The 21,387-nt window shown below is 39.3% G+C and overlaps 1 protein-coding gene across 1 annotated transcript; it reads left to right on the top strand.

Annotated features, from left to right (window-relative positions):
* The first annotated feature begins 1,673 nt into the window (after positions 1-1,673).
* LOC115423565 (envoplakin-like) lies at positions 1,674-19,972 on the top strand. The gene is made up of 22 exons (XM_030140420.1): positions 1,674-1,824; positions 3,954-4,053; positions 4,142-4,296; positions 4,411-4,534; positions 5,418-5,549; positions 5,654-5,695; positions 7,491-7,652; positions 8,436-8,543; positions 8,645-8,740; positions 8,833-8,943; positions 9,735-9,881; positions 9,952-10,106; positions 10,182-10,279; positions 10,396-10,568; positions 11,467-11,645; positions 12,810-12,948; positions 13,054-13,247; positions 13,359-13,509; positions 14,333-14,416; positions 14,518-14,655; positions 14,754-14,846; positions 16,131-19,972. The coding sequence occupies exons 1-22, from the start codon at positions 1,784-1,786 to the stop codon at positions 19,647-19,649; spliced, it is 6,141 nt and encodes a 2,046-aa protein (XP_029996280.1). The 5' UTR covers positions 1,674-1,783; the 3' UTR covers positions 19,650-19,972.
* Positions 19,973-21,387: the final 1,415 nt, after the last annotated feature.

Genomic DNA, 21,387 nt, shown 5'->3' with positions numbered 1-21,387 from the left:
ATGGAAGGGGCAGCTTGTAACACTATAGCCAAAAATAATACAACATCATTTCTCATCCAAAACTCCAGTTCCTGGTAAACATGACCCCTTCCCAGCTTTTTGAGAGACGCATTACTGCATCTTTCAAAATCACCTTTTTTTTCTTAAAATGATAAATTTTCTCAGCTTAAAGATTTGATGTTTTCTATGTTCTATTGTGAGTAAAATACAAATTTATGAGATTTGCAAGTCATTTTTATTCTGTTATTACACAGCATCCCAACTTTTTAGGGATTGGGGTTTGTATAATACTGTGTAGATTATACAGTATATAGATATGGTACTGCATTATGTCAGAATTTAATGTGTTTTAATGTAAAGCGCAATAACCAATTGTAAGTGAGTAACAAGTGAAGTAAGTAAGTGGAATAAAAACTACAATATTTACCTCTGAAATTTAGTGTGAAGAACTATGAAATGATAGTACTTAAGTAACACATAAGTATGCCCAAACTGACACTTACATTTACATTCCATCACCATTATGTGTGCACTAAAGTCTGTAAATGCTTATCTGTTATAACCCCCTCAGTTAATCATCTTACATATCCCACACTAATAAACATATTTCTTTTATCACTAAGAAGCTCAGAAAACAAGTGTTAAAAACTCATTAAAAAAACAAATTAGACCATGATCATTTTTGTGCAGAACACAAAAAGCAAACACTAATGATGATCCTGATGTCCAACCGCTGTTGGACTCGTCCGTCTGCATTCCACCACAATCACAGATGTGAAACAGTCGGTGCTTTATACTGTTGGTGTGAGTGTGAGCTGATAACACACAATTAACTATTTCAGGTTCAAAAACCACTCCTATAAGAAAACAAATGAAATCTGAAAAGAGGGCATGTCCACCTCTTAAAGTGAGTCGATCTATTAACCCTTTCAGGCTTTGTAACCTGATAATCTATCATGTAGGCCAGGGATGTCAAACAAATGGCCCATGGCCAAAACCGGCCCACCAAAGGGTCCAACTGGCCCGCGTGATGAGTTAGTGAAATGCAAAAATTACGCAGAGGAGAGAAGTTGTTTTGATCATAAAGTTAAATACTATATTTTTCAGTTCCAGATAACTGTTACTAAACGTTTTGTGCCTTTGCAGATCAGCTGTGCTTTGTAAGTTGTAATGCACATGTGTAAATGATAAACTAAGGCACGGTATTGTTAGAGCAACACTTATTTTTCTTTAGAAATTTCAAGTTGTTCATGGTTTTTCAGGTTATTCACATTTTTGGTGAATGGATAGTTTGTAAATGTAAACATTTTCATCATGTAATTTGACTTCTTTCACACTAAAACAAGGAGACAAATTTGGAGTTGCCATTATTTATAGATTATTATGCTTTTATTTTAGTTGTCTGACCCATTTGAGATCAAATTGGACTGTATGTGGCCCCTGAATTAAAATGGCTTTGACACCCCTGATGTAGGTGACAAGAGGCATTTGAGAAAAAAAAAACATTCATTTATAAAATTAGTGGAATGAAAACCTCTATGACTATAGAGTGAGAGTGAGGACTGTGAGTGTGGAACAGGTCCGCCCGGTCTGCTCCTCCGCTGCGTTTACTGACGACACACCTGCCGGCCTGGGAGGAGCTGAGACAGGTGGACTCACCTTAACTGAGCGGAGACGCCACCAGAGACAAATAATCAAGAGGAAGAAAGAGGAGAGGAGACAGAGGAGGCAGAGGAAACACTTGGACTCAGATTATAGACACAGGCCTCAACAGTCTCCAAAGATGTCGAAGAAAAAGGAAAGCAGTCCTGTTAAGCTGAGCAAGTGAGTTGGGACAGCTTCCTATGTGTGTGTGTGTGTGTGTGTGTGTGTGTCAGGTTTCCCAGTGTTACTTTACTGTTCATTGTTGTGTCTCTTTCGTTACGTTTTGTCTCATGGTGTTTTCCTCTGAAGGGCTGACCTGCATGCAGGCGTTTTTCTACCTTCATCCATTCATGTTTGCACAGAACATTTTTGGACAAATAGAACTGAAACCACAGCAGTCAGGTGGTACATAGAAGCCTGTTAAAACACACTGTACATGTAAACCATGTATATGATCTTGAGCAAAAACTGTCACTGCGATCAGCTTTGCAAAATGAATGAATGTGCACTGTCAGTGCTTTCAGACTTCTTTCACTTTTACTCAAACTCTTGAACACACTGTGCCTTCAGATTACTTTATTGTGAACTGATGCAATTTTAATAGAATGTAATTGATCTGTTTAATCATTGACCTCTTTTAACTACTCACTGTCATCATCGCTCCTTTCTTTAATAACACTTCTCTTTGAGTCTTTGCCCAGTGGGTGTATCACTTGAGTTTACTTACTAAATCCAGTTTCAGTGTCAGTTGATCGACCAGTCCTTTGACTCATTTAGCTCTTAGATCAACAGACAAAGCTAATGATAGTTTGTGATAGACTGTACAGTTATTATTGCAGCGCAGAGTAAAGTTTGATTAGAGGAGTGTGCTCACCCATGTTGCCATCAGTCATGATTTATGAAGCTACACATGGTTGATAACATGTTCAAGGTGACTATGCAGTTGTTTATCTCAGTTCTCCTGAGGAGACTTGTCACCCAGGGGGGACACTTGAACATAGAGTGGAACATGTGCACTCTGTCACAGTGCCGAGTGCTGTGGGGATGGTGAGTGACAGACGGCAGGGAGAGCTGAGGGAGTGGCAGGGCAGGGACTCCCTGCAGCTATGTGTGTGTGTTTTAACCTGAACTGTAACACATCAGCTTAAACGTGCATAAACATAACACTGAGGATACATTTATATCAGATGGTGACTGGTTTGCATTCAACTGATTTAGATACAAATGCTTAAACTAGATATTAGTGACTGTGTCGGAGTGTTACTCCCAGTAATAAATAACGTCATCCACATGTTGGACTTAGTTAAGTGCAATTAAGATAAGAGCCTCTATGAGTAAAGACGCAATAAAAAGACTTCCACCTGTGGCACTCCGCCTACTATGAGCCATAATGTCTGACTACAGGAGTTATTGTCCTTTTGACATTAATCACACCGTCTATTTAGTTAAAGATCAAGTATCACATGGCACATTTGCCTCAGTTGGAATTTGTGTCACACAGATGACATTCCTGAGCACTAATGGGTGGGAACAGGGGGACACTCCCCCACAGTCTGTCCCCTGGGCTCTGAGGAGGGTGTGTCTGGGTAAATACTTGGCTTTCATATCACAGTGTAGGAGGAATGACAGAACAAACAGCCTCAGAGCACAAACAGGTCTGGAGGAAGTGTTCACCTGTTCACGACTGACAGAGTCTGATCAAGATCATGCCTATGGTTATGCATTTAGGTTAGATTAGATTAGATTAGATTAGATTAGATTAGATTAGATTAGATTAGATTAGACTGGATTAGATTGGATTAGATTCGACTTTATGGTCAAGGCAGCAACAAGTGCAAGAAAAAGATGTGCATGCATGAAGATAGCATAAAAATCTAAAATAATAATAGTAACAGTCATGAAAACTATACAGACTATATCCATATTTACTTCTATATACATATTTAGTTCATGTTACGTTTGGGTTAGGATGTCTTATCTGTTTCACGCCAAGTCCTACAACAAATTTAATGTCATTGGATAAAATATGTTCCACTGCAGTCACAAAACACAAAAACGTGGAATGAATATTTATTTGTCCCTGAAATAACATTTTAATAATCCAAAAGTGACATGCACTTATTATGAAAGACCGCAGCGTGTCCTTGTCTGTAATCATTTTAATGTGGCTGTGATACAGTGGAGTCTATAATTACCCTGTAAAAACTCAAGTGTAGTTACTGTTTTCTACATCAAGACTAAAGTGTCTGTCCAGAGGCGTCACTGATTTGGAGGGTGTGTCATTATCCTCTCTGGTATTTTGTACCCAGGAGTCAGGCCAACGACCTCGCTGTGGTGATTTCTCGAATGCAGAATAATGCAGACCACGTAGAGAAGAACATCCTCCGCTCAGAGAATCTCCTGGCTGTGGTAAGACACCCATATAAACCAGACCTAGAGACCTGAAGCAGGTGGTTATGTGACAGAAGAAATGAGATCTGAGGTTTTCATCTGACAGGACACAGAGCGGCGCAAGAAGAACCAAACCCTAGTCCACCAGAATGAGAACTCTGAGAACCTGGCTGAAGCTGAAGTTCTGCTGAAGGAGCTTTTCATGGACGTGGGCAGGGCCAAGAAGCTGCAGCACCCACAAGCCAACGAGATAGAGCGAGAGTGAGACAAATGCCAACAGACACACCTACATACACCACATACCACGAAGAAATACTCCCTGCAATCATTTCCACATTCTCTTGATCAACATTCATGCATGTGTGTCTTTGTCAGTGTGAAAAACCTCCATGACCGCTGGGCGAAGGACTGCACTACCTACAGGGAACTGTACGACCAGGTGCAGAATCTGGACCCAACACAGAGGATTAACTGGGCTCCTTTACTGGATGAAAAGCTGGTCAGTTACTGCAATATCAGCCACAAACATATCAGAGCTTCCACACTGCATTATGGTGGAAAAAAAGAGAAAATGCCCTTCATTATTGGTCATAACCTGCCACATTTTTGTTTGTAGGAGCAGTCAAATACATAATGCAATATATAATACATGTCTATGCATTTTATTATTGCTGATTACATATTATGATGGTTATAACTATACAGAATGGGACTGTTGTACTTATTTATGATGAAAAAGTAATAAATGGTGCAACCTAAGTAGATGTCTTCATCTGTACAACTACTTAGTATTACAGTGGATTCTGATCTGATCTTATTTATCTTGCAAATGACAACCAGACTCAGAAATTTCAGGTCAAATGCCGACCCCAAAAATCTTATTCATTACTTTTACATATAACAAGATAGTTTGTGACAGGGTTCCCCAAAAAGACAAAAAAAAACCCCTTAATCTTAATGAATATGCAGCTGCAAAAACTGCAATATGCAATAATTTAATACAGATTGTTGGAAAATGTTTTCCTTACTGTATTCGGGCTGTTTATTATTATAAAATACAGGTATAATTACATAATAAATTGAAATATACAACATTTTGCTGAGTTATTGGATCATGTGTTGTTTTTACATAATGTGTTACATCCATCAGTCTTGTCTTCTTTGTGTTTATGTGTTATAAGTTGTCAAATCAAATCTAATTCATGTAACGCCACATAACAAAAGTTATCTCATGACACTTTACATGTAGAGCTGGTCGAACCAGACTCTTTTCAATTCACTGACACCAAGAGAGAGAGAGATGGGGGGGGGGGGCATGGATGCACAGCAAACTGAACTAGAACTGTTCAAATCTGTCCTGTGTGTGATGCTGTCTATTACAGAAGCGTTTACAGACAGAGGCATACGGCCCCGGCCTGTCTGATGTGGAGAAGCAGATCGCAGCACATAACCTTCTGCACCAGGAGATTGAGGCCTACAGCGCCCAGCTTCAGCCGAACACCACCGCCTCAAAGGTAACGGAACACAAACCACATGCACAGACGCTGCAGATCCACACACAGGATCAGTCATGATGGAGTCTAATGATGCACTTCTGGTGTTTCATCTTTATTTGTAGGAGCAGTACGCCCAACTGAAAGAGAAATATGCTCAACTTTGTGTGAGTTCTTTTATTTTTCACTTGTTGACATCATTGTTTTTTTACTACTGACGATCAGACTAGTAAATATACTCTATGTTGACCCTCCGGTATCCCGTCCAGCAAGGCCCTTACTAAGCACCAAGTGTGCCATTTTGGCACACTTGTGGAATAATGTCAAAAAAAAATTTCATACAGTTTGTTTTTAATTCTTTTACACTTTTTTCTATTTCATCAACTTGAGCCGTAAATAAAAATATCAAATACTCAATAACTGTCATATTTTTTAACCCTTTAAATGCCATGTTTGTAATGTAAACAAACCATTTTTTTGGATGCAAAAAACACAAAAACATTTTTTTTTTCAATATACTACATAAAAAGTGGATCACACATTATTTGATTTTTGCAACCTGGCATATGTCATTGATTAACTCCAACACTGGTTAATTTGCATTATTATTTTTGGTGCTAGGTCAAATGTTCAAAAATACTAGCATCTGTCACCAAGTGTGCCAAAAAGGCACACCTATAAATCAAACTGTTAAATATTTTATATTGATTTATTTTTGTGCTCTAATTTGATTTTATTTTTGCGAATCAAGGTCAGCCCTAATCATACATATCAAATAATCATTCATTTTACATTTTTTTTAACCCTTTAAACGATCTCTTTTCATCATGATGTCACTACATTTTTTGATGCAAAAAACACAAAATATGTTTTTTTTTCCAAAATACTACATAAAAAATGGATTACATATTATTTGATTTTTGCAGCCTAGCATATGTCAGTGATTAACAGCAACATTAACAATGTTAATAAATTAATTTAGACCCCCACCTCTCAAATGAAACCTAGATATCAGTAAAAGCAGGATTTATGCCTTAATGGCTTTCGGATCAAAAACAGTGGTTATAATGGAAGAAATAGTGCGTTTTAAGCACACTTGGAAGACATTTGCTAGTCTTGTAATTTTTCTTTTGTTTACAATGTGCAAATTTTAGTTGGTGGCCAGAATTTTAAAGATTATGCACAAATGAACAACTTTTGAATTCTAACCTTATTTAAATTGTGAAAAATAATATGAAGTTTTTTAACATGAAGTGCAAAGTGTGCCTAAAAAGCACACCCGGATACCGGAGGGTTAAAGGGTACCTGTAGTGAATTTTCATTGCTAGCTATTTCAGAAGATCACCTAAAATACTAACAGTTCCATCAGGTAACTTACGTCATAGCTTGTTGTCAAGTATGTGCGAGTACTAAGTCTCTGCTCCATCAGCCAGTCATGGTCAGAAAAATGTTGCCTCCTTCACGGGCTGTTCCAGCACCGGTAATGACGCAATAACGTTGTATTGTCCGATTACCTGGGCTGTGATGAACTGGTCAGTGACCCCGTGCAGCAGACACCAGTGTAAGATGACACATAATCCACCAGTGCTGGGTCGCGTCTCCAGGACATTGACGGAGTGCAAAGCTTACGGCTGCACAAACAACAAGCGCAAACATATGCTTTCCACTCAATCTTGCTCACTGACTGCTGCCTGTTTACTCGCACTCTATCACCTGGAAACAACACTGGTACATCACTTCCTGCCAGTAATGGCTGCTCGCCATAGGTTCTGCCCCTGTGAATAATTCACATAATAATAAAAAAGTCCAGTGTGGTGCATTTATGGGGATTGTCTATTGAATTTGCGCCTCTCTTACTTATAAGTAATACACAAAGCACAATTAATATCGTCACCATGACTAGTACAGGTACACTTTAATGTGTAATGTGTGTGTTTCACATGGATCTTGTATGTTCTGCAGGAAAACTCCCAGCGGAGACGCACCAGTTTGGCCTCTCTGTACGACTACATGCAGAACTGCAGTAAAGAAATGGTCTACCTGTCGGGCCAGCAGGATAGGATCCTCCAAAGAGACTGGAGCGATCGTATGGTTGACCCCCCTGGTGTCCGCATGGAATATGAGGTGAGTTGCATTTTGAGGTCCAGAAAAATCCCAGATTCAGAAATTCAGATTCAGACGTGTTGGTTGGAGAGACTGTGGAAAGAAGAATAAACTGTTAATCCTCTGGAGGGTCTGTTACACCAGTCTGGGGTCAAAGTGGTTCAACCAGAAGAGTGCATAAGAACTAGTTTTAGAATATTTAAACTAGGGCTGTGTGATGGGTCTTTTCACATCTAAATGATACATATAACCATATAACACATATTATGTTAATTCAATGAGTAGCTTATATCAAATAACCACAGTTAAAGGCCTGTTTCTTATTATACTGTGAATAATATACCCAAGAAATTAAAGGCACTAAGTCATATTTGATTATTTTTATCTTCATTTTGAAAATTTGCCAACTATTCAATCAAGCACTTAACAAAATATATAATATTAATGCATAACAGATAAGATGGCGAATAGAAAACACTTCTCAACTGTGAGTATAGTCCAGAACATCAAAACTGAACATGAACTGAACTGTTGAATTGTAGCAGATGGACTAAGGTGAACAAAAACTAAAGCCACAAAACAATACTCACATTATACATAAATATAGTAAGTAAACAAACATTGCTTGCATCTGTGCAGTGTGTAAGAAATGACATGAATATTGTTCAAAATGTTGCTGTAACGGGTGGGATTTCTACACCAGAGCATCAGGAACATAATATGTATTGTTATATTATATAATCCTGCTTAAATCACTGTCATATTTTCTACTTGTCATTTTATCTTGTAATTGTTTGGACACAGAAATTCAAAAATAATGGACTTCTGGCTCATGAGAAGGAGATCAACCAGCTTCAGGAAGAAGGAGAGCATCTCATTGAAATGAAACACCCCGGCAGTTCAACCATAATGGTGAAGTAACGTAAAGAAGAACTGGAAATGACTCAAACTGAACTGAATATATTTAGTAATAATAGTTGAATTAAATGTCTTGATGGGCTTGGTTTTTGCAGACCTACAAGGATAATCTGCAGGGCGAGTGGCAGAGATTTCTCAACTTGTGTCTCGCACAAGAACAACATCTGGACAACATCAGAGACTATAAGAGGGTAGATCTGCTCACACGTCCCTGCTCTCTATTGTCCTTTTATTTCCAGTTGCTGTGTGATTCTTTATTAAAAAGTGAATGTGTTCGATATAGTTTCAGCTCGATGCAGAGACTCTGTCCGACTCTCTCAGTCGACTCAACTCCACCCTGGACCCAAATTCTCTGGCTGACAGGAGCAATCCTCAGGTCCTGTTGGCACTAGAGGTACAATATGACTTTCTGAGGTCATGGTTTTAAGCAGCTCTCAATGACTGTACTCTGGAAAGGTGTTTAGAAAGTTGTCTTCATTATGGTTAGATCCTTTGGACACATGGATAAGCTCCTCAGCACAGATCAGGTTCTTTAATCAGAGTCAAAGTCAGCTTCATTGTCAGTTTTTCCATATGTACAGCAACAGCAAAACTCTACAGACCACAGTGCATCAAGGAACATAGTTGAAAAAAAAAAAAAAAAAAAATAGAACATAGAATACAGTGGAACCTTGCAGTACAAGCTGAATTTGTTCCATGACCGAACTTGTTTAACAAATCAGTTTTCCCTATTGAAATGAATTGAAATATAACTAATTCATTCCAGCCCCCCAACATAACTCAAAAACACCCAAAAATCCTTTCTTAAAACAGAAAAAGTGTTAGAAAGAAAATAGCAATTATAAAAACATGATAAAAGAGAAAACAAAAGAAATAAACAGTTGTGATGTTGCCTCAATGAGATGAACACATGAACTGTGCGAGAAGAGGCCGAGCCTGTTGGGGCGAGTTGACTAATATGAAGCTCGTACAGCGCATTTCCACTCGTATTTCAAGACAAAAATACTCATGAGCTGTGAATCATAAGGCAAATTACTTGTACAACGGTGCACTCATACAGTGAGGTTCTACTGTGTAAATATAAACAGCAAGACGTTAAAGAGACAATAAATAAAACTTCATCTTAATTGTAATGATACTTAATCTTCGTGATAAAGATTGAGATTTAATTCCATATACTGTCAGGGTGATGAACCAGCAGTGAAAAGAAATGAGCAGCGTCTGTCCGCCCTCAAAGACCTTAGCAGCAACGTCGCCCCACTCAAGCTACGGCGAATCCAGCCCAGTAAACCCACCACCGCTGTGTCGCTGTGTGACTGGGCAGATGAAGAGGTAAAAGATGATCAGTCTGACCATTACAGGACGTTTTCTTCATTATTTGACTCATATTGTGTCTGTTTAGGATTCACTGAGACATGGGGAGACGCTGCTTCTTAAATCCAACTCTGATAATCAGAGGTGGGAGCTCCAGAACAGCCAAGGGAGAACTAAAACCCTCCCGGGGGTGTGTTTTATGATCCCACCTCCTGATGACGAGGCTCTGGAGAAAGTGAAGAGGTACAGAAAGTAAACTCAGCCCCTACAGCTGCTTCTGTTGTTTTCATGCTGCTCAATAACAGATTTTGTGTTCAGTCTGGACAGAGAACTGACCAACCTGAAGAGCCGCAGATCTGCTCTAATCGCCTCCTTGAAGAACCAAACTGTGGAGGTGGTTGTCCCTCAGAAGGCAGGTGAGAGGACAAATACTACCTTACAAAGTACATTTAATGTGACTGCATGACCCTGACAGAGGTTTCACTGTGGTCGGACTGTTAACTGTTGTATTTATGTACTTGATGCTCCTCAGCGGCGGTTTCCAGCGCTCCAGAGGATCCCAGAGCTGAAATGCTGGCACGGGATTTAGACATTATCAACGATAACCTGGATTTGTGCAAAAAGAAAATCCTGGGCCGACTCAGGGCACCACTGGATAACCGCAACCCGACTCAAGACCTGGCGGAGCGGCTGCAAGACCATGAGGTGGAAGTCATCAGATACTATTAAGGCATTTGTACATATTGTACAAAAGGCTGTTCTACTTGTGTGTCTTAATAGAGTGTTTTAATATGTATATTCAGAACATGTATATATATATATTCATATATATATGTATATATATATATATATATATATATATATATATATATATATATATATATATATATATATATATACAGGGTGGGGAAGCAAAATTTACAATGAACATTTAGTTGTTTTTTCTCAGCAGGCACTACGTCAATTGTTTTGAAACCAAACATATATTGATGTCATAATCATACCTAACACTATTATCCATACCTTTTCAGAAACTTTTGCCCATATGAGTAATCAGGAAAGCAAACGTCAAAGAGTGTGTGATTTGCTGAATGCACTCGTCACACCAAAGGAGATTTCAAAAATAGTTGGAGTGTCCATAAAGACTGTTTATAATGGAAAGAAGAGAATGACTATGAGCAAAACTATTATGAGAAAGTCTGGAAGATACTATTGAAGAAGAATGGGAGAAGTTGTCACCCCAATATTTGAGGAACACTTGCACAAGTTTCAGGAAGCGTGTGAAGGCAGTTATTGAGAAAGAAGGAGGACACAGAATAAAAACATTTTCTATTTTGTCAATTTTCTTGTGGCAAATAAATTCTCATGACTTTGAATAAACTAATTGGTCATACACTGTCTTTCAATCCCTGCCTCAAAATATTGTAAATTTTGCTTCCCCACCCTGTATATGTTGTATATTTATAGCTTTATATTTTTTTTCTTTTTCTGTCATATTGATAATTTCTTTCCTGCTCCTTTTGATCATACTTGAATGGAGCATCTATAACACTCAAACATTCATTTCAGTGTCATCGGTAACACTGTGTGGATTTCTCTGCAGAAATCTGTTCTCGATGTAACAAAGCTGGAGTCTGAGAAGGCCGCTGCCCAGAGAGAGCTAGAGCCCATTCTGTCCCAGAAACCCCTGGGACCCACTGGATCCACACTGCCCCTCAAACTCAGCGCTGCCAACAACAAGCTGGATGATCTCAACACCCTCCTCGATCTGTACCATAAAAAGTGAGCTCAGAATGACAATTATGGCACGGCTGCAGTCATTTTTTTATTCAGAAGGATTGGTTACAAATACATTTATTTACATAGCTGTGTTTTTTTTCGTGGTGATATGTATATGCCTGAAAGGCCACATTAACCCTTTTAAGACGCATGTGTCTCCGGCGCCACATTTCTGCATCCGCCATCATTCAAATTACTGTAACTCTTGACCAGTATTGACAGATTAGGTGTTAGTGGTGTTTTTGCAGTGAATTCTTGTATATAATAGTGATAATGCTGTTTTGGGTTTTTTTTTACTAGTGTGTTTTGCCGTGTTTTTGTAGAGTTTTACTGTTTTTTCCACCTTTTTTCCACTGTTTTTATCTGTGTTTTTCCGGTTTGTATAGTTCATTGCTAGTTGTATTTTTGCTGTAAATGTTATATAAATGTATGCATATTAATGTGTAAATATAAAGGCAGAGAGCTAGCCAGGGCAGAAGGAGATGCACTGTCTGTAAAAAAAAAGCAGATTATGGATGTTTTTCTCTGTGAAAAGAAAGGCTTTGTCTACAGCTGGACAGAAAGTCAACAGAGACTATGACACAGGCTAAAAATGACTAGAAATAACTAAACATAAGAAGCTGTAACATGGACACAGAATGATCTAGACAAACAAAAATGTTTGAGTACATGTAAATTAGCTGAAAGTTTCTTTCAATAATCTCATAAAGTTTCTTTATGCACATTTACATTTTGTTTTTCATAATAAATATGATAAAAAATGCAAGTCAGTTTTAAACTTTTTTGCAATAACACACTGTTTTAAACATTTATTACATATAATAATGAATAACTAATGGCCAGGTATTGAAAGTTAAGTTCTTCCTGAAAAACGGTGCCAAATAATTATCAAAAAAGACATTTTCTGACATTTTTATTGCAAAAACAACAAAGAAATCTAGACGTCCCGTTATAATGCTAGTCTTAAAAGGGTTAAGCTGCTCTCACTGACATTATGATACATGATGCCTGGTTTATGTGTTTGTTCCTTCTATTGTATTTATGTTTCACGTCATAGTTAAACTGTTAAACTGAATTGCCCATTGTGGGATAAATACATTTATTTATCCATGAAGTACAGGAATTTAATCTTGAAACATGACAGTTAATTGTCTCTGTTTGTTTCAGAGCTACAGCCTCCATGTACCTTGAGAAGAAGATACAGAATATGGATGGTGTCATCTCTGGGTTTGAGGAGCAGCTGATGAAGGATGGTGCAATTCCTGATCAACCTAATGCCCTCCAGAAATGCAACAAGCAGCTGCAGGTATTTATAATGTTGGCCTCATAATAATACAACCAGAAGCATTCAAATGAAAGGTTGAACCATTTGATGAAAAGACTCAAATGAACTTATGCGTGTTATTCATAGGCTCTACGAAAGGATGTCGCCTCAAAGAAAGATGAGCTGACTAAATTAGGCAAAGAGTTAGAGCTGACAGAACAAGCCTGTAGATCCCTCCAGCAGAACTTCAACGAATACTGCCCCGACATCCGCCGCCAAGGGGAGGAGGTGAAACAACTGAAGAACCGCTTCGCTAGCGTCAATAATCAGGTCCAGGAGAGGTGAGGTGGAATACAGACAGGCCTGTTTTTGTGACTACTCTGACTTACCATCAAATACGTGTTTTTAATGGACACATTTAAGTTCTGACAAATGGTTTATTATGTGTTCAGATCTATTCTTATACAAGAAGCCAGCAATAAAAACCAAGATTTCCAGAATGCTGGTCAGTTACTTGATTTCTTCTTGATCAATTTGCCCGACAATAAGATTAAACCAACAGATGATGTGGCACAGATCGCAGCCAAGGAGAACTCCCAGAAGGTGAGTGGAAATACTTATTTAGATTCACTTGTTATTGGCTCGGGTTTATGTGTACTGATATCACAAACTCTCAACAGCAGTGGATGTCATGTACCAGAACACACAACCACCAACACCACCAGTGAATCAACTCTGTGTGTTTCCACAGACTAATAGTGTGAAGCTCATCATTTACACATGTCTGTATTAGTATTTTCATCATATTTTCATATTCTAATAACACTGTCTTATAATCTTCATGCTGCATCAGCTGATAGTTTACATTATAGCTGTGGTAGCTTAGTTCTATTTTTAGACAGAAAACTGTCACAGTAAAACCATAAATCACCTGTTTTCTGTATGGATTGTGTTGTCAACAGCTGCACTAAAGATCTGTCTGGAATCATCCAAACAATTTCAGAACTGTCACAGTTGAGTGTGAATGACCACGTTAGCAAAAATAATAACATCACATAATAACTTTACAGCTTCGTAAGTGTCATAATCAAACTCACCAGTGTTGAAGAAACGCTGTGATTTCAGCATCAAACTCCATTCTGATCATTTACTGCTTTGGTGTTACTTAAGGCTACATGACTCACTACTCCCTCTAGTGGTCACATACATTCACAGTGAAACATTGGCTTATGGCTGTGAATAAATGCAGTTGATATCTCTGCAATTACACATTGACATTTTTAGCATAATACTTTTTTCTAAACACTCTAATGATAATTTTTGGTCATTCTTTGATCATTTAAAGTAGAAATACCACATAAATGAGTCTATGTCAATGATGCCCTAATGTTGCTTTGTCTCTTGTGTTCCTTAATTTATTGTTTAGAAAGTAGTGGAGGACATCAAGAGGAAATCAGATGACTTAAAAAGAGTCCAGAGTCTGTCTCATGATTTGCAGAATGTACTTAACGTGAGTATTTAAAGCATTATTCACTAAACCTCTGTCATGCATTACTAACAGTTGAGATGAACTAATTTATGTTGCACTGTAAAAACATATGTTTCTTTTAGGAATATGAGAGTAAGTCAAACACTTACCGCAGCATTCTCAAAGATGGCAATGATGATGAAGAAGATGATGAAGAGGATGATGTTCCAGTTCTAAAGAAACGTCAATCTTCAACTATGGCTCAGGCAGTACGGAGACAGGTACTGTGACAACCATTTTATAACAAGTAAGAGCTCATCGTGTTGAATTCTGTTGTGTCCAGTTTTTAAACTCACGGTGTCTTGTGCTTCTTCGATAGGAAAAAGATCTACTCAACCTTTTCTCTGAGGTTTCGGCAGAGAATGATCAGACACTCCAGCAGCTGAGGACGGCAAAGAACATCATGGCCAGGGTACGATAGTGTTGACATAGTAACACTAGCAACATGATGCATTTGTACCTGTCTGAGCAGAATCATGACTGTTAGGTGTCACCCAGTGAACAAAAACTGGGACTAAAATTGGCAGCATTTTTGCCTTAAAAAGAAAAACTTCAGGTATCAAAAAACTAAGTAAAAACATAAATCACCATGCAACATGAGCCAAAATTAAACATACTGTGTTAAACAAATTTATCAAACTGCCTTTCCCTATTTGCCTCAGAGACCATCTAGCACCATGAAAGGTTTGAATATGACTTTCATTTTCAGTGAGTGCTGGACATTTTACCACTTCGATCAGGAATGAGAAATTTGAACTTGAATACTCTTTGTTATACCAACAAAACTTACTCAAGCATAATATTGAAAGACTAAAACTTATTTTTCTGCTCAGGAAAGCAAGTAGATAATTATAATCTGACATCTTAATCAAGATAAGATAATAATGTGCTTTTTTTGTGGTAAAACAATAAATTTGAAAATTCAGGGATAACAATAATAATTAGATTTTAGCTTTAAGGATGTCATTAGGGTTAAAGACCTTCTACATATTGGTGTATTAACAGTTACAGAAAAAAAAAAAATTTTAGTTATTACCAGTGCTGTTAATTTAAGGCAGCAGTGGCATAAACCTTACCCTGGACGGTGTTCTGATAAATTTGTTTAGCACTGTACCTGCAGGTCAAATTAGTTGCTTGATTTGCGTTGTGGTAGCAAAACAACTCTGAATTAAATTAAAACTAATTCACCTTGTTATTACTTTACTGACGGGAAATTTAGTCTCCGCATTTTACCCTAATACACGCAACACTTAGTAATAGCATTAGCACTTAGCATAGTAGGAGCAGTGAGCTACCACTGAAGGCGCTCAGGGACCAACTCCAGATCGTCATCAGCACCGTGGACAGGGGCTTTGACAGGAGAATTAACCTATATATGTACCTGGTGGTGGAAACCAGAGGACATGGAGAAACACAGAAAGGCCCTGGTCCAAACACTGAACCCTCTAGCTGTCAGAAGTTAATGCTAACCACTATGCTACTGTGCTTAAGTGACTTTTTCAATCATTTAAATAAAAGATGAATTGAAAAACTGAGAGAAACAACATTAAAACTAAATAAAAATGGAACTAAAATCAGAAAGAAGACTACTTATGTACTTGTAAAACTACAACTAAACTGAAATCCAAAACCAATCTGAAAGACCAAACAAAAATGATTCTAATATATAATATTTCAAATCTTTATTTCTGTGCAGAATGAAGAAAGAGTTAGCCAGGTAGTGGTCAATCAGCAGCTGCAGCTCCAGAGCCAGAAGAAGGACCTGGAGGAAAGTGGCAGTCTGAAGAAAGAGCTAAATGAGGAGATTGAGAGGCGCTTATATACGGAAAACGAACTGGAGACGTACAGGAAAAGGTTCATGTCTCTGAAGAATAGAAGAGGAGTGGAGAGGAGGGAGGAGAAGGAAGTGGTCAAATACTACCGTGACCCCAAACTGGAGGTGGAGCTGGAGTCCCTGAAAAAGAAGATCCAGAATGAAGCTTTGAAGAGGTCAAAAATCCACTCTGAGCTTGAAATTACCAAGGAGAAGATGATCAGAGTGGAAACACAGCTGAGCAAAATTGAGCCTAAACTGGTGACCAAGGTACTGACTGAGTACGAGAGGGACCCCCAGCTCGACAAAGAAGCAGCTAGGATTAGAGATGAGATGCAGAGGATACGCCAAGAGCTCCAAACTAGAGATACAGAGACTGTTCATGTAAAGACTGAGCTCACAGTTCTGACACAGAAGAAACCAAAGATCAGGGAGAGGGTTGTTCAAAAGGAAGTGGTGAAGGTTGAAAAGGATCCAGAAATGCTGAGAGCCGTCCTCACATTCCAGAATGATATTGCAGATGAAGAATCCATGTGCAAGGTCCTCAATGATGATATTTTTAGAACAAGGAGCCAAATTAACACCATAGAGACACTTATTCCCACCATCCAACCCAAGATAGTCACCAAAGTAGTGAAACAGGTACAGCAAGATCTAGAAACACTTGAGGAGTCCAAGAAACTACGCATGGCCTTGGAAGAAGAGAAAGATGAGAACGTAATCTTGTTGAAGGACTTGACCACACTTCAGCTGCGTTACGGTGAAGTTGAAAAACTCAAGCCCAAAGTGGAAGTCAAGGAGATTGTCAATGAACTTTACAGGGTCGATCCAGAGACAGAAGTTGAGCTGCTACGTCTGAAAAAAGAGCTGCAGGACTCTGTCCGAAACCGTACAAACCTGGAAAAAGAAATCGAGACAGTGCGAGTGAATCTGACCACTTTACGTGCCCAGAAACCCAAAGTGGAGTACAAGGAGGTGACCCAGGAAGTCATCAAACAAGAGAAAAGTCCAGAAGTCGTCAGGGAGCTGCAAAGGCTGAAAAACCAAGTGTCCCGCCTACAAGTGAACTGTGATTCGACTCTAGAACTGCTGATCCACCTACGGAAAGAGCGAGATGAGCTTAAAGAAGAAAAATCCAAGGTGGAGACGAAAATAGTGAATAAAGAAATTGTCAAATACGAGAATGACCCTCTCCTTTTGAAAGAAGCTGACAGACTTAGGAGAAATGTCCGAGAAGAGATTCAGCAGCGGCGCAGCTTGGAGGAGTGTCTCTTTGACCTGCAGAACCAGTATATAACCCTCGAAAGGCAGAAGCCAGAGGAGAAGATTGTAACACAGGAGGTAGTGCGTCTTCAGAAAGACCCCAAGCAGATTCTTGATCATGAGAAGCTCAACAGGACATTGGATGATGAGATGAAGGCCCGCAGGAAGCTTGAGTTAGAGGTCCGACAGCTCCGAGGCCTGATTCAGGAAAAAGAAAACACCCTGGCTCAGATGGACGAGCGTTCAAAGAAGATTCAAGTAGAGTCGGAGCTCAGACAGATCAAAAGTCGCATTCTTGAACTAGAAAATGCTCCACCACCCGTTGAGGAGAAAATCATCATCGAAGAGGTGCTCAAAGTGGAGAGGGATCCCGAACTAGAAAAACTAACAGACGGTGTTCGTGTCAACTTGGAGTCTGAGGGCACCAACATCAGCCGTCTAGAGAGAGAAATCCGCAACCTGAAGCTGAAGTTGGAAATTCTACAAAAGGAGAAGTCAGTGGAGAAAGTTGTTCACAGAGAAGTTGTTCGTGTGGAAATGGACCCAGCTCAGGAGGCTGAAAGGGAACATCTAAGAGAACTTGTGACACAGGAGAGAAACCTAAGACGCAACCAGGAAGACAACTTACAGAACCTCACCATTAAAATCAATCATCTGCACACATCCAAGTCTGTGGTTTCTCAGGAGGAGAACCTTCTCATCACAAACAGAGATGCTCTGCAGAGAGAGAGGGACGATCTCCTCCAACAGCTCAAATCATTTGAGTCTCAACGGCAGAACATAAACATAACCTTCCAGCAACAGTCGAAGCTAATGAGTGAAAGAAACCAGATTGCACGGCAGAGGAGTCTAAAGGCATCCAGTGAAGTCCAACGGCTGGAGAAAGACATACTAAATGAAAAGGACAAAATACACCAAAAAGAGGCACTCATCTTGGAGTTACAGAACAGCATTAAGACAGAGGACCAAAATGAAACTCACACCAGAGAGACAAATCTTTCCACTAAAATCACCATCCTGGATCCAGACACCGGCAAAGACATGTCCCCGTATGATGCGTACTTACAGGGGCTGATTGATCGCAATCAGTACATCCACCTATCAGAGCTGGAGTGTGACTGGGAGGAAATTACCTCCACTGGTCCAGATGGAGACACAACAATCCTGCAAGATCGTAAGAGTGGGAAGCAGTACTCAGTCAAAGATGCTCTGAAGCAGGGTCGCCTCACTCAGAATGATGTGAGCCGCTACAAAGACGGGAAAATGTCCATTTCAGAATTCGCTCTTCTGGTCGCAGGGGAAACCAAAAAGCCTTATGTTCCTCCAATAAAATCTCCAAGGTCACCGACCAAAAGCATCCCCTCCTCTCCTCTGAACTCCCTGCCCTCCCCCCTGAGGTCGTCCTTTCCCAGTCTAAACACTGCCAGCACTGTGAACACTATCAACTCTCATCTCAGTAGCAGTTTGAGCAGCCTCAGTCCTACAGCAGGCGATGAGCACTTTCCCATTTCTGGTATTTATGACACAACCACTGAGAGTCGAATGTCTGTCAGAAGCGCCTTGACCAGAAAACTCATCGACAGTGACACGGCCCTGAAGCTGCTCGAGGCGCAGGCTGCCTCAGGCGGAATCGTTGACCTCACCAAAAAGGACAAGCTGTCTGTACACAAGGCCGCCGAACACGGACTCATCGACTCGGGCCAAATGTATAAAATCCTGAACGCTCAGAAGGCCTTCACCGGAGTCGAGGATCCTGTGACAAAAGAGCGTCTGGCAGTGGGAAAAGCGGCACAGAAGGGGTATATCCCACAGGAAAATGCCAAGAGATACATGGAGGCGCAGTACCTGACTGGTGGGTTGGTGGACCCAACTAAAGCAGGACGTCTCACTGTCCAAGATGCTCTCAATAACAACCTGATCGACAGTCAAACAGCTAAGAACCTGGAAGATGAGTCGGCCCACACCAAGGAGCTGGTGGACCCCATCACCAAAGAAAAGGTGACATACAAGCAGGCGATGGACCGGTGTAAGAGAGACCCCACCACCGGACTGCTGCTTCTCCCTGCAGCCTCCACCGATGCCAAAAACGCACCGTCGTACTCCAACTTTAAGTTCACGTCTTCTTACAATAAAGTCTAGATGTGCAGGTTATGATGATCTACATTAACTGGGCCACAGACATTGGTGCTGAAAGGTGTATGTTAATTCAAACTATAACAAAAAACAAATATTTTACAAAATCATGTTAATACAAGTTTAAAATGTGAAAAAAAAGAAACAATCTTTTGGATGTTTGGAAAAACAGTATGTTGTCCTGTTCTTTTCTTATTCTGCTTGAGGGTCTGCTGTGAAAACTGAGAATACTGTTTGTATTGTGATGTTTGATCTTAACTGTTCTTTTTTCCTCGTCAATGTTGTCAAGTTAACTGCCCCAAAAATTGCTATTAAACTTCTTCAACATACATTCATTTTTTTGTCTTAACTGAAATATTAACAACTATAGATAGGAAATTTGAAATCTAGTTTATTATAGCTTACATTCTACACTTATTACAGAGAAGGTCACAACCTATGGTTGTTCCCAAAGTACTCCAGTAGTTCATAAAGTTGCAGTCAACTTTTTGCGTTAGCATTAGCTTAGCAATGAACCTTCACACAGTGCACACAAGGGCCATTTACCAATGAAAACTAACCTCAACCATACTCTAACCCTAACCATAACCATTTAACACCCAGTAATGATGGGACTTTTGGCTCTTTGAAGGGAGCCGTTCAAACAGGAGCCGTTCACTGAAAAGAGCCGTTCAAAAGACTGGCTCTTTTATGTTTTTTACGTTACTTTGAAACACCAATGTTTTAATGACTAGATAGGCTACATGTGATGATTGACATTACATTTTAAAGGTGTTTAACTGGCGCGGCAGTAAATATTATCTTACCATAAAAAAGAATAGTTAGTTAAAATGTATGGCCTAAATACATGACATGAGAGGTGACATTAGGCAAATGCTGGAATTTGACAAGAAACATCACGGTACATTATGTGGACAAGTCTGTAGCCTAAAAATGAAGAAGAAAATAAAACATTTTCTTATGAAATAACATTTTATTCTCCTCAAAACAAGGACAATAAATGTGTGTAAACATACAGAAAAAATTGCACAAAACACAACAGTGATTAATCACTGCAGTTACATAAATACCTTAACAACTGTAGTGCATGTTCCCTCAGAACAAGAACAATAAATGTGTGTAAACATACACCTCCTCCAGTATGCTCACCTCACACTTCAAACTGTTGTTTTTTGCTAACTTCTTGCCATGAGACATGCACAGTGCACAAGCACTCTTTTTTTCTGCTTGAACATTCTCCTGTTGCCCAATGCCTCCCTAGTGACGCTAAATTGACAGGCAATTGGACACTCCCTCCTTAAAAAAACAAACAAAAAAAACCAAACGGCTCTTTACAAAGACTCGGTTCCCATTGTTCATTTCAAAGAGCCATTCAAAAGATTCGATTCGTTCATGAACGTCACATCACTAACACCCAGTTCTAACCTTAAGCAGACACGGGAACCTTGATTAATCGTTTAACCACTTTGCAAACTATATAAATGTAAATATTTTTAGCGCACCGACCTCCACTTCTGGTGGGTTATTTCCTTAGCATTAGCCACATTAGATGAAGGCCTTAAAAATTTTCAGCCTATGCTTTTATTTTTTGTGGTGGCATTAATTTTAAAGCAAGAGACCTTTCGGGTAAGCAGCGCCGCCTTAATTGAAAAGATGGATAATTTTTTGGGCTGTTCTGATTTTTTTCTTATATAGATAATTTTTTGGGCTAGTGGATAAGTTTTTGACTGTTCTCTTTTTTTCT

The sequence above is a fragment of the Sphaeramia orbicularis genome, chromosome 8 (assembly GCF_902148855.1).
Source record: "Sphaeramia orbicularis chromosome 8, fSphaOr1.1, whole genome shotgun sequence".
NCBI lineage: Eukaryota > Metazoa > Chordata > Actinopteri > Kurtiformes > Apogonidae > Sphaeramia > Sphaeramia orbicularis.
The sequence above is the reverse complement of the archived record's forward strand: the minus strand, read 5'-3'. Positions and strand labels throughout refer to the sequence as shown.